Source organism: Cebus imitator, unplaced genomic scaffold, assembly GCF_001604975.1.
Source record: "Cebus imitator isolate Cc_AM_T3 unplaced genomic scaffold, Cebus_imitator-1.0 Scaffold88, whole genome shotgun sequence".
Lineage (NCBI taxonomy): Eukaryota > Metazoa > Chordata > Mammalia > Primates > Cebidae > Cebus > Cebus imitator.
Window position 1 is genome coordinate 2030581 of NW_016107403.1, and position 13241 is coordinate 2043821.

Below are 13241 nucleotides of genomic sequence, written 5' to 3' on the forward strand. Positions count from 1 at the left end.
TTTGACAGTTGTGTTTACAAACGTCTTTGATAAAGTAGTAAATATTATTTTGTCATCTTTACCCTCAAGAACATGCCTTTTAAAAATTCAATGTGACAAAATGGAAAGCACTAGACTATAATGGCTGTCTCAGGAAGAAACTTTTTCCCATGGAACATTATTTTTACTTGAAAGGACTATTGACAAACTGGTTATTCAGACTTGGTTATTTGGCGGAAATTTTCAAAAATATAAATGAAGTAAGCACATCACTTCAAGGAAAATAATTGACAATGTTTGTTACAGTATTAGTCTGTTTTCATGCTGCTGGTAAAGACATACCCCAGACTGGGTAATTTATACAGAAAAAAGGGTTTAATGGACTTACAGTTCCATGTGGCCAAGGAGGCCTCACAATCAAGGTGGAAGGCAAGGAGGAGCAAGTCACATCTTACGTGAATGGCTGCAGACAGAGGGCTTGTGCAGGGAAACGCCTCTTTATAAAACCATTAGATCTTGTGAGACTTATTCACTGTCATGAGAACAGCATGGGAAAGACTTGCCCCCATGACTTAATTACCTCCCATTGGGTCCCTCCCACAACATGTGGGAATTCAAGATGAGACTTGGGTGGAGACACAGACAAACCATATTATTTTGCCCCTGGTCCCTCCAAATCTCATGTCTTCACATTTCAAAATCAGTCATGCCTTCCCAACAGTCTCCCAAAGTCTTAACTCATTTCAGCATTAACTCAAAAATCCACAGTCTGAAATCTCATTCAAGACAAGGCAAGTCTCTTCCACCTATGAGCCTGTAAAATCAAAAGCAAGTTAGTTACTTCCTAGATACAATGAGGATACAGGCGTTGGGTAAATACAGTCATTCCAAATGGGAGAAATTGGCCAAAACAAAGGGACTACAGTCCCCATGCAAGTCTGAAATCCAGGGGGGCAGTCAAATCTTAAAGCTCCAAAATGATCCCCTTTGACTCCATGACACACGTGGTCATGCTAATGCAAGAGATGGGTTCCCATGGTCTTGGACAGCTCTGCCCCTGTGGCTTTGCAGGGTACAGCTTTCCTCCTGGCTGCTTTCATGGGCTGGCATTGAGAGTCTGCAGCTTTTCCAGGCACACAGTGCAAGTTGTCAGTGGATCTACCATTCTGGGGTCTGAAGGATGGTGGCCTTCCTCTCACAGCCCCACTAGGCAGTGCCCCAGTGAGGACTCTGTGTGGTGGCTCTGACCCCACATTTCTTTTCTGCACTGCCCTAGCTGAGGTTCTTTATCAGAGCCCCACCCCTGCAGCAAACTTCTGCCTGGACATACAGGCATTTCCACACATCCTCTGAAATCTATGTGGAGGTTCCCAAACCCCAGTTTTTTGACTTCTATGTACTAGCAGGCTTAACACCAATAGGAGCTGCCACTGCTTGAGGTTTGCACCCTCTGAGGCCATGGCTGGAGCTCTACATTGGCCTCTTTCAGTCATGGCTGGAGGGGCTGGGATATACGGGACCAAGTCCCTAGGTTGCACACAGCACAGCGACCCTGATCCCAGTCTACAAAACTACTTTTTCCTCCTAGATCTCTGGCCCTGTTATGGGAGGGGCTGATGTGAAGACCCCTGACACCCTGGAAACATTTTCCCCATTGTCTAGGGGATTACTATTCAGCTTGTGGTTATTTATGCAAATTTTCTGCAGTTGGCTTGAATTTCTCCTCAGAAAATGGGATATTCTCTTCTATTGCATTGTCAGGCTGCACATTTTCTGAACTTTTATGCTTTGCTTCCCTTATAAAAATGAATGCCTTTAACAGCACCCAAGTCACCTCTTAAATGCTTTGCTGCTTAGAGATTTATTCCACCAGATGCCCTAAATCATCTCTCTCAAGTTCAAATTCTGCATATCTTTAGGCCAGGGGCAAAATGCCTCCAGTCTCTGTGCTAAAATGTAACTTTGGAACTTTGCTCCAGTTCCCAACAAGTTCCTCATCTTCATCTGAGACCACCTCAGCCTGGATTTCATTATATCATTATCAGCATTTTGGTCAAAGCCATTCAACAAGTCTCTAGGGAGTTCCAAACTTTTCCACAGTTTCCTGTCTTTTTCTGAGCCATCCAAACTGTTCCAACCTTTGCCGGTTGCCTAGTTCCAAAGTCGCTTCCAAATTTTTAGGTATCTTGTCAACAGTGCCCCCCTCTACTGGTACCAATTTATTGTAATTAGTCTGTTTTCACACTGCTGATAAAGATATACCCTGGATAATTTACATAGAAAGAAGGAGTTTAATGGGCTTACAGTTTCATGTGGCTGGGGAGGCATCACAATCATGGTGGAAGGCAAGGAGGAGCAAGTCACATCTTACATGGATGGCAGCAGGCAAAGAAAGAGAGCTTGTATAGGGGATCACCTCTTTATAAAACCATCAGATCGGGTGAGGTTTATTCACTATCATGAGAATAGCACAGGAAAAAATTGCCCCTGTGATTCAATTACCTCCCACTGGGTCCCTCCCATAATATTTGGAAATTCAAGATGAGATTTGGGTGGGGACACAGTCAAACCATATCAGTTACCAATGATGAAATTCTGGACTTAAAAAAATGAGAGTTTTGGAAAACCTGTATGTGCAACTATAAACTTCATAGCTTCCTAATATCAACTATTAAGGCAAGACTTTTTTGATGAGATTGGTGGTGATATTAACGCATGCAATTTAAAAAATTTTTTGAAATGTGTCAACATTGGGAAGGTCAGCTCATTTTCCAAAGGACCAGTGCATGATGTTACATAATCAGTATTCAAAGTCAGAATTGACCAGTGAGTACTTTTTTGTTTGTTTTTAGACCAATGGATTTTAGTGTAACAGAGTATTTAATGTAACACAGAAAGTTCATTGATAGGATTTCAAATTCCACATTACAAATAACCTTTAAGAAACCACCATATGTTGAAATTTTGGTGTGGTATCAAATAATAAATATTCACAATTAACTGAAAAAGCTACTAACATACTCTTTCCTTTTTCAATACATATCTGTGTGAGGACAGATTTTCTCCATAGATTTCAAACAAAATATATTGCAACAGATTGACTGCAGAAGCAGATCTGAGAACCCAGATGTCATCTATTAATCCATACATTAAAGAGATTTGCAAAATTCTAAGGCAGTGTCACTCTTTTCAAGACTTTTGTTTTGTTTTGTTTTGGAAAAGGTAGTTATTTTTCATAAAAGCATGCTATTTTTGTTAATGTCATAGATTTATTTCCTTTTTAAATGAATTAATGAACTTTTAATTTTTTCTGTTTTTATTTCTAATATGATAAACATTGATAGATTATAACGCACAGAAAGAAAAGCTTTGAGTCCCTCAATAATTTATAAGGGTTTAAAGGGGTCTTGGAACTAGAGGGTTGAACTGCTGACCCAAGGTGTGACTGATTAAGGGGATGGCTGCATGGTAACCATCTGGGCTTCCTGAGAGGACTGCCTCGTAATGTTCATCTCTTCAGCCTGTAATCACATAAAGGGGATCTAGATTCTTCCATCTCCCATTAGTACACACAGTTTTGACCAGCCCACACCCTAAAGTCTGTCATTTCTGAGGCAGAAGCAATAACTGAGCAATTCCTTGATCAGGCCACACCCTGTCTCCCATATTACTGGATTTATGTGTAAATAAGACAGTTAAATAGAGTTTTCAGTATTTTTCCAGTGAGACACTGCTTTCAATTTTCATAGATCTGACATTGATCACGTAGTTATAGTAGGAGGTTTTAATGAAGTGGCCAACTGTGGTCTTTGGAGTCTAACAGGCTGACCTATTTCATGCCCTTATGACTTTGGGCAAGTCATTTTTATCTCTCAGAGCAACAGTGTTCTATGTATCAGGAAAGACTGGGTTCACAATAAGTTTACTCATGGTGTTGATACTAGGTGTGTTAACAGTTTTGTTATTCTCCCTGTTCCCATTGGCAATTTTCTTGGACTTGGAGGTTTGAGTTGGTAGTGAGCTTGACTAGTCTATTTGTAAATCACAGCTGAATTGACTGCAGACTCTTGTTAGAGAAAGTTGTTCAGTTCGACTGTTGGATTATGTACATATTTTTATAATAAATTCCATCTTCCTACACACACAAACACACACACACAAACACACACACAAGTACAAAGTTTGCACAGAAAAGCCAGTATAAAGTGATTTGGCATATGATCAGTCATAACTTTTAGATTATCAGCTAATTTCTACCTGACTCTTCAGAAAGCCAATGAACACGTAGATGTCTTGCTAGTGAGAATGAATAGCTTTCAGGAAAAGGGTAGGTCCTTTGAGACTGTCTCTCCTCTTGAAGATGTGTGCCATACTTTTAGATGAGAACACATAAATAAGCCTAAATCATACCAGACATTGTTCAGAATTATTCTTTTCTACTAAATCATTCTCCATGTGCTATTTTTAAAATGTAGTTTTGATCTTCTCTAGTTTTTCTGGGAAATTCCTTCTCTGTTGAAAACAGAACATTGAAAGGAGAAAGCACATCATTGCTTTCTTGGGTTTTATTCCCCATTCCATAGAGATCTCCCTTGACCTGTGATACTGTGGCTCCTGGAAGATCTGGGAATTGTTATTGCATGGGGTTAGGGGGTCTTTATGCGCAAATACATATTCTCAAAGGACACTGAAAATATAAATGCCTTTAGGTGGAGTTTGGGAGAAAATGGCATTAAAAGGGAGTCTTAAAATTTGAAAAGAGTCTCATGTTACAGTAGTCTACGCAACATGAAGTTGCCTCTGGTATATCCAGCCCCTATCTCTGCACTGGTAGGGAGAGTTGCTTCTGCCTCAAAAATGACAGACTTTAGGGTGTGGGCTGGTCGAAACTGTGTGTACTAATGGGAGATGGAAGAACCTAGATCCCCTTTATGTGATTATAGGCTGAAGAGATGAACATTATGAGGCAGTCCTCTCGGGAGGCCCAGATGGTTACCATGCAGCCATCCCCTTAATCAGTCACACCTTGGGTCAGCAGTTCAACCCCCTAGTTCCAAGACCCCTTTAACCCTTATAAACTATTGAGGGACTTAAAGCTTTTCTTTGAGTCCCCAGGGAGCTCTCACTCTCTGCTTGTTATCTTTCCATTTATTCACGTCTCTTCAGTCAGACGCCTAGAGTAGACTCTGTCTTGCTTCAAACCTCCCTTAATGATTGGTTTAGGGTATATTTGTTGCTTCTCCCTCTGTCTCCTTTTTTGATATTATCATCTTTCCTTAGAGACCACCTTCTCATACCAGTTTTTATTTATGACGAAGTCCTATGACTTTGAGGTGTAAAATTAATGAAATTTAGAAACTGGAAAGAGAAAATGGGTAAGTGAAAGGGTAGGACACACCGCTTTGGAGACCATATACGTAAATTTCTGGGCATGTGCGAAAGCTTTCGAGGTACTTCTTTCTCATGGAGCACATTGTTTATGTTCGCATTCCTGCACATAAATACCTCAGCAGAGGTGAGGCTTCACTTGCATTCAGTTCCATTCTCACAGTACTTGACATTCTTCCATTGTCTTCTTCCAGACTATTTGGGCACACGTTTGCCTCTACTCAGTGAACATAATACTTGTGTTCAGCTAATGGTGCTTAAAATGAATCAACAGACCTTCTGAAATGCTTAAAGTAAAACAAAATACTCTTTTGAGAAAGCCGTACTCTTGAGTGTTGTAAATACAAGCATCGCTTAAAAAATCATCTCATAGATAAATGCCATTGTAGTTAAACTACTTGCTTGCTGGGGATAGAACAAGGGCATTATCCAAGCGGCTTCACTTACCACCACTGATTTTTCCCACTTATTGTACCTGTAAAGGACTCCAGTTCGATTGAATATGATGGAATTATTTCAGACTGAGTTGCTAGAAATAATCCTGCTCTGAAAAACCTAGAGATGTACTGTAACAATGTCCCCGTATTTTTAGTGAATTAGCAAATAAAAAAAGAGTACTTTGGATCCAGTAGAGGAAATAGGCAAATAAACAGTACACCCATCAAGGCTTCTTACTTTTTTTTTTTTTTTTTTTGAGACAGAGTCTTGCTCTGTTGCCAGGCTGGAGTGCAGTGGCGTGATCTTGGCTCACTGCAACCTCTACCTCCTGGATTCAAGCGATTCTTCTGATCAGCCTCCCAAGTAGCTGGGATTACAGGCCTGAGCCACCACACCTGGCTGATTTTTCTATTTTTTAGTAGAGATGGGGTTTCACCATGTTGGCCAGGTTGGTGTCGAGCTCCTGACCTCAAGTGATCCGCCCACCTCAGCCTCCCAAAGCTCTGGGATTACAGGCATGAGCCAAGCCTTACTTTTGTGTATTAATTTAATGTTCTTAGTTTTCGCTGATAGTTAAATTTTATGTAGATGCTTGTCATGCCTAAGGTAGGAAGAAATATTTTCTGTGCGGGAGTGAAAATAGGCTAGAGTTCCGTTTGGTGTGTATGTGGGGGGCTTTTTTGTTTCTTTGTTTTTCGAGACAGAGTCTCACTCTGTTATGTAGGTTGCAGTGCATTGACATAATCATGGCTCACTGCAGCCTCCACCTCCTGGCCTCAAGGGATTCTTGTGCCTCAGTCTCAGCTGGGATTACAGGCATGCACCACCATGCCTGGCTAATTTTTGTATTTTTTAGTAGACACGGGGTTTCACCATGTTGGCCAGGTTGGTCTTGAACTCTGATCCACGTGCCTCAGCCTCCCAAAGTTCTGGGATTACAGGCATGAGCCACTGTGCCTGGCCCCCTTTTTTTATTCTGAGACAGGATCTTCCTTTGTCACCCAGGCAGGAGTGCAGTGGTACAAACAGCTCACTGCAGCCTTGACCTCCCTGGGCTCAAGTGATCCTCCTGCTTCGGACTCCTGAGTAGCTGGGCCCATGGACCCATGCCACCAACCCTGGCTACTTCTGAAAAGTTTTTTGTGGAGATGTGGTCTTACCATGTTGCCCAGGCTGGTCTTGAACTCCAGGGCTCGAATGATCCTCCTACTGTGGCCTCCCAAAGTGCTTGGGGTGGCATCCAACCTAGAATTCTGTTTTTAATCTTTATCATGCATGTAGCTTAATCAGGTTTTTGTATAGGGGCTTACTCATGGTATCCAGCTCAAATGAGTATTGGTTCTCTGCACTATCTTCAGTGGTCTTTGCCATTTTGGAGAGTATCCAAGAATTGTTAAGAGATACTTAGATACTCTGAGATCATCCAAAAGTGTCTGAGAGTGTCTGAAATGTGTAATAAATCTGTTTATTAATAAATGAGTAAATGAAATATTTACCAAGTACTTAATATGCTTTAGCTAGTTGCAGTAAGTACAGCAAACAATGTGAGTTTTATTAGGTGTTAGTAAAAGTAAATTTTATAATGTTGCTTTGGTTTTTATTATTAATAGACAGCATTAGTTATTGTTTTCTTTCCCAAAAAAACTGTATTGATAAAAAAAGGTGTCCCTTCTTTATGAAGTAATTTATTCCCCTTTTATGAAGTAATTCAGTGATCTCTTTATTTATATATTGTAACTGTATGTATGCAGCCAGCAGTTATTCTTCTCTACCCTCCCTCCCACAACTAAACAGCTTTGGGCAGCGGCATGCAGTTCTTTTGCTGTTAAGTTTCTGTGAAGTAAGGCCAGAAAGCTTTAAACATATTTTGACCAAGATGGTTTAGGAGTCTGGTTATGTCTCAATTTGTTCTGACTGGCTTGACTGAATAACATCTTGGATTTTCAAAGAAGTGTTGTGTAATGCATGTTTTCTCACACTTGAGCTCATACTACAAGATATTCTTAGGCTAATAAACATATCTCCCACCCAGTGTAAAATAGAGAACTCTCAATTTAGGAGAAGTCTCCCTACTCAGAAACTGGTCTCCCTGTCTTAGATTTTTACTAGGACATGGTAGATTCCTGTCTGCTTTTTCCTTCTGAGCAAGTTTGGACTTGCTCCCTCTTTTACTAGTTTTTAAAGTTTTCCATTAAAAAAATTAATTTTTTAAAAAATTTGAAACAGTTTCCAACACCGAAAAGGTGCAAGAACAGTACAACTGTCTCTTGCATCCCAAAGTTTTGGAGAGTAAGTTGCCAACATGGTGCTTCATCATTCTCAAATATGACAAGGAAATTCTCCTGTGTAACCCAGCATGTATAATAAAATCGGAAAATTAACATTGATTTCTTACTACCACCTAATCCTCATAAGAGAGGTCTGTGAAAACTAGTTAACCGACAGAAAATTTGAGTACTACATTGTAGAAAAAAGGTCATGATAATTCTCAGTTGAGAGAAGTGTACAGAAAAATATGTACACTTAATGTAAACTGAATGGCAAATGAAGAGGCAGGAGAAAATGATCATGAAAATGGGGCTGCTGTCCACATGTTTCTCTAGCAGTTCCACAATGTGTCTTCATTCACTTTGATGCTGAATACATGAGCTCTTCTGTAATGGATCACTTGACCACTGGATAGCACCAGCCTTTGACTTTGCAAGTGGCCCTGGTACCTTTTCTTAAAGTCAGCTATTTTGGTCTTGTTGATCTGCTTCTTGATGTAGCTTCTGAGAGTTTAGTAATGCAGTACCATTGTAGAAATTTCAGTACATCAAAAGGATTCTTTCATGTATGTGGGCTGCAGCTGCCCACTGCAGCATTTAGATGGTCTCACATGAATGAATGTCCAGCCTTATTGCTCTGTTGCTGAAGAATGAGAGAACTTGCCCTCTGTGATCAAATAGGTTACCTTTTCCTTTCATTTTATTCCTGAGCAAATAATCCTAAATAGAGTTCTTCATATAATTTTTCTGATTTATATTATAAAATGCCATTGCCAAAGTGGCATTATGTTGTGAAACAGATATGCTAAAGAACAGTTCTTCTAAAGAACAGAAGAAACTAAAGAACAGAAGTAAAAATGCTTATCAATAAGGCTAGTTCTTTAAAAGAACTATTATAGGAAACCTTCATTTTAAAACTTTTCCTGGTAAGTTTTTAATGTACATGTTTATATAAATGTGGATTAGCTTTAAAGTTTTTTGAACATTTTAAGAAATTCAAGAAAAAATTCACATATCCTATCACCATATCAAAATGACTTAAGTTCTTTATTGTTTATATGTACATTTGTATAACTATTATAATCAGGACTTATTTATATTAAAAGTTATACATATAGATTCTGATTGTGATATATGTTCTTTAAGGCTCTTGCAGACCAATTCGAAGATAAAACTACATCTGTATTGGAACGCCTGAAGATTTTCTATTGCTGTCAAGTACCACCTCACTGGGCCATTCAGGTATTTTTGTTGTTTGTCATTGGGTAGGAAAATTCTTGGCATTAGAAAGGTAAATGCATTATAAAATGATGATTTCAATTTATGTTTTAATTTTCAAATATTTTGCTGAAGATAATAAATGTATCTACCTGGCCATTGCTAACTACTTCAAATTGCTCTTTTGATTAAAGTGATATTAGACTCATAAAACATTTTTAAAAGAATTGAAAACTATATTAAATAGAATTCTAGAAATTAAATAGGAGAATCATAAATCCTTGCATTTTCAAAGTAACTCTTTTTTAAGGGATGAGGTCTTGCTTTATTGTCCAGGTTGGAGTGCATGCACGTGACTATTCACAGGTGTGATGATTGTGCATTATAGCCATGAACCCCTGGGCTTAAGCAATCATTCCTGCCTCACTCTCCTAAGCAGCTGGGACTACAGATGTGTACCACCATGCCTGGCTTTGAAATAATTTCTTATATTAAAATTATTTTGAGGACTTTCTGCCAAAGAATGAACCTTTTAACCAAGTTGTTTACAAAAAGCAAACGAAAGCATTTGTTTGATACACTTTATGTTGTGAGATACCCATGACTTCTCTCCTCTTCCTGAGGATGAGAATACCTATTGTAGCTCCTAATGCCACATGGTGGGGTGGGGACACATGGTTCTCCTGTATTATAGGTGTAGTTCCCTAGTTTGTAAAATTTTAGCACTGAAAATAACTTAGACCCTGGTCCAGTTTCTTAATTTTATAGAGAAGAAATTGAGGCTCAGTGCAATTAGCTTTCCAGTGTTGATCATGCAAGTGTACATGAACTAGGTTTCTAGCTTCCTCACTTTTAGTCTACTTTACCTCCTTTCCTTTGCTTTTCATTGGGTTGTGATTATACCAGCTAATAACAACCAACTTTTATTGCATACTTAGTATGATGCATACATTTTATTCTACATTCCACACATATTCTTTTATTGCAACAATTTTTAAAAATATCTGTTTTACAAGTGAGGAAGCTAAGTCACAGAGAGGTTAAGTGGAGTCAGATGGTGCCCTCCAGGGGATTACAGATGATTTATTTGCTATTGTCATTTTAATCAGCTCTCTGTCCTCTCTTTCATGGATCATACACATAGATCGAGAGAACCACAAATGCTAATCCACCATCCAATTATTCAGAGTCTCCATTATAAGACTTCTTAGAGTAGGTTATATGTTCTTAAACACAGGGTGGACTAGGAGGTTTATTACGCATTGGAGTTCATTTTATATATTGAAGGAATTTCAATAAAACATACACAAGTTGGGTGGATCATGAGGTCAAGAGATCGAGACCATCCTGGTCAACAAGGTGAAACCCCGTCTCTACTAAAAATACAAAAAATTAGCTGGGCATGGTGGCACGTGCCTGTAATCCCAGCTACTCAGGAGGCTGAGGCAGGAGAATTGCCTGAACCCAGGAGGCGGAGGTTGCGGTGAGCCGAGATCGCGCCATTGCACTCTGGCCTGGGTAACATGAGTGAAACTCCGTCTCAAAAAAAAAAAAAAAACCATGCACAAGTAAAAAAGCTTTATGATGTCTCAAAAGGAATAGCTTCTTCATAAGAATGTGGCAACAGCTGAAATTTTTTAGTGTGTTTTAGACTCTGTGAAATTTGTTAGGTGCTTTATATTATGCGGCTTGGTGGATAAACATTTCAGACTGAGCTATTATGATAGAATGTGTCTATTGAGTGTATTGCTTTTTATCTTTTCCTGAACAGAAACATTAGGAAACTTAAATACTTTTCAAACTGAATTTAGGCCAAATGCTTATCTGCCTAGGAAGCTGTGGATTTCAGGATCTTCAGGTAGTCAGAGAAGGATCCTTTTTCTTTAAGAAGTTGATTACTTTTTCTTGCATCATAGGGAATAACGATATCTTTATATATTATTTTAAAGATTGAGAAATAACAGAACAGTTTATTATAAAAAGATAATTAGTCTCTACCACTAACTAGCCATATCATCTTAGATGTCATCAACTTTTTTCATCTGTTGAATGAAGATATTGTACTGCTCACTGCATAAGCACTAAGATTTATTCCAGCTCTCATGCTATGCATGTCCAATTATATTCTCTAAAATAGCCAAATTCTCCTATTATATTTTCATGGGTTACTGATGTATTGGAGCATTCTCAGTATTTATTTTGAAAATATGTAGCTTATAATTTTTAGGTGTATTTTATTTACTTTCTGATATTGTCAGTCCTGGATTTTCTGGACTTAACTCTTAAAAATATTGAATTTTCAGAGTAGTAAAAGTATACTTAAGAGAAAACAATACAGCTCTCACTGATATGAAACTACACCTTATTTGAACCTTACCTAATTTTTTAAACCTTTAAAAATTTTTTTCTATTTGTGCAGGTGTTAACACTTATAAACCACGGTATATTTGTTTTTAAATATGTTTAACCTTCACTGACCTTAACTCAGTTTGCTCTTTTTTATTTGCCAGGGACTGGGAAATTAGGTAGCTAAGTTTGTTAGAATGTGCTTAAAATAAATCTAAGTAGCTTTCAGTGAGAAAGAGCTAGATATGCCCTTATGAATAAAATTCGAAAGGGCTAATGCATAGATTTTATGTCATCTCTGTTGACTGCTCAGAGTTTTAAAAATTAATGTATTGGATCTCAGCCTTATAAATTAAAGATTGTTTTATATAGACTGTCTAGGTAAAAAATAAATATTGATTTTTGCTTTTTAAGTTCTTAGAAACCATTGGATATAGTTAGTATTTTTCAACAGTTTCTATGTTGTTTTTTAATTCCTTATACCCTATAAAGAGGCTTATTTTCTAAAGTAAAGATATGTATTGAATTACTACAAACTTCTAAGTAGTGGAGATTGTAGAAATTACACATTTATTATGATAAGTAGAGCCCTAAAAAGGCAGATTAGGTATACCTGCAGGAGAAACAGGAATCTCTGTTTACATGAAGAAGTGTTAATTACTTTAACTTGATTTTTCTAGCGCCAACTTGCAAGTTTGCTCTTTGAGTTGGGATGTACCAGTTCAGCTCTTCAGATATTTGAAAAGCTAGAAATGTGGGAAGATGTTGTTATTTGTTACGAAAGAGCGGGGCAGCATGGAAAGGTATGTAATTGTCAAATCTGATGAACTGGTAAGAGCCTTCCTTGTGGGAGCATCTTCTCATTTGTTTTGTTTTTCAAGCCCACTTTTGCCAGTATTCACTTATATTCCTTTTTTGACTTTTTTTCTGGAAAACTTTTAAATGTTTTATCTGATTTGCATTGGGACAGATTATTTTATGTGTATGCATGGGTATGTGTATATAGAAGAGGAAAGTGGCCTGAGATTGGGATTTCACGTTTAAGAAAGACAAACAAGAGCTTTGAAGACGTGGCATTTTGAGTTCCTTTACTCCCCTTCTCCAGTAGGGTGACTTCAAAGTGAAATAATTTCAATTATTTTGATTATTAGTGAGTTGCCTGATGGTCAGACGCTGTGGGCCTCAAGGGAGGTTACCTGGAGAGAGAGTAAGAGCAGCTGCCTTGGTTTGTAAAAGAAAATCCAAAGTGTGTAGTGACCCCTCTTGAGGCAGAATTGTCAAGTGTGTAATGCACATTTAATTCTACCCTTAAATTGGGTCAGGAGGGAAAATGTTGCAATATTTGCATCTGTTATTAATCTGTTGTTTTTTTCCCCTCACACATATACAGAATTTTAAGAAGAACAGGGGCTCTGTCACTTTAAAAACTGACACATTGAAATCATATGTTAAATTTTGGATTAAAATTTTAAAAGACTAAGTTGAGTACACAAGCAAGCAGAGTAAAGCCCACAAATTGGATCATTTATACCTACAGTCAGCCTTCTGCCATCACCCTAAAAAAGAGCAATAGTGGTTCAAGCATGTGTTTTTCTTTTTCTTTTT

General features: G+C 38.2%; 1 protein-coding gene across 5 annotated transcripts in view; it reads left to right on the plus strand.

Moving 5' to 3' along the window:
• Positions 1-13241, plus strand: part of TTC27 (tetratricopeptide repeat domain 27) — a 194433-nt gene that overhangs the window by 93193 nt on the left and 87999 nt on the right. For 4 of the 5 annotated variants that reach the window (XR_005201289.1, XM_017534848.2, XM_017534850.2 and 1 more), the window contains 2 exons: positions 9219-9314; positions 12317-12439. Coding sequence is in view for 4 of the 5 variants with exons in the window: in XM_017534848.2 (XP_017390337.1) it covers positions 9219-9314; positions 12317-12439 (219 nt within the window). In the remaining variant the exon portion in view is untranslated. The remainder of the gene's footprint in view (positions 1-9218; positions 9315-12316; positions 12440-13241) is intronic. The other variant, XM_037740747.1, reaches the window with a different exon arrangement.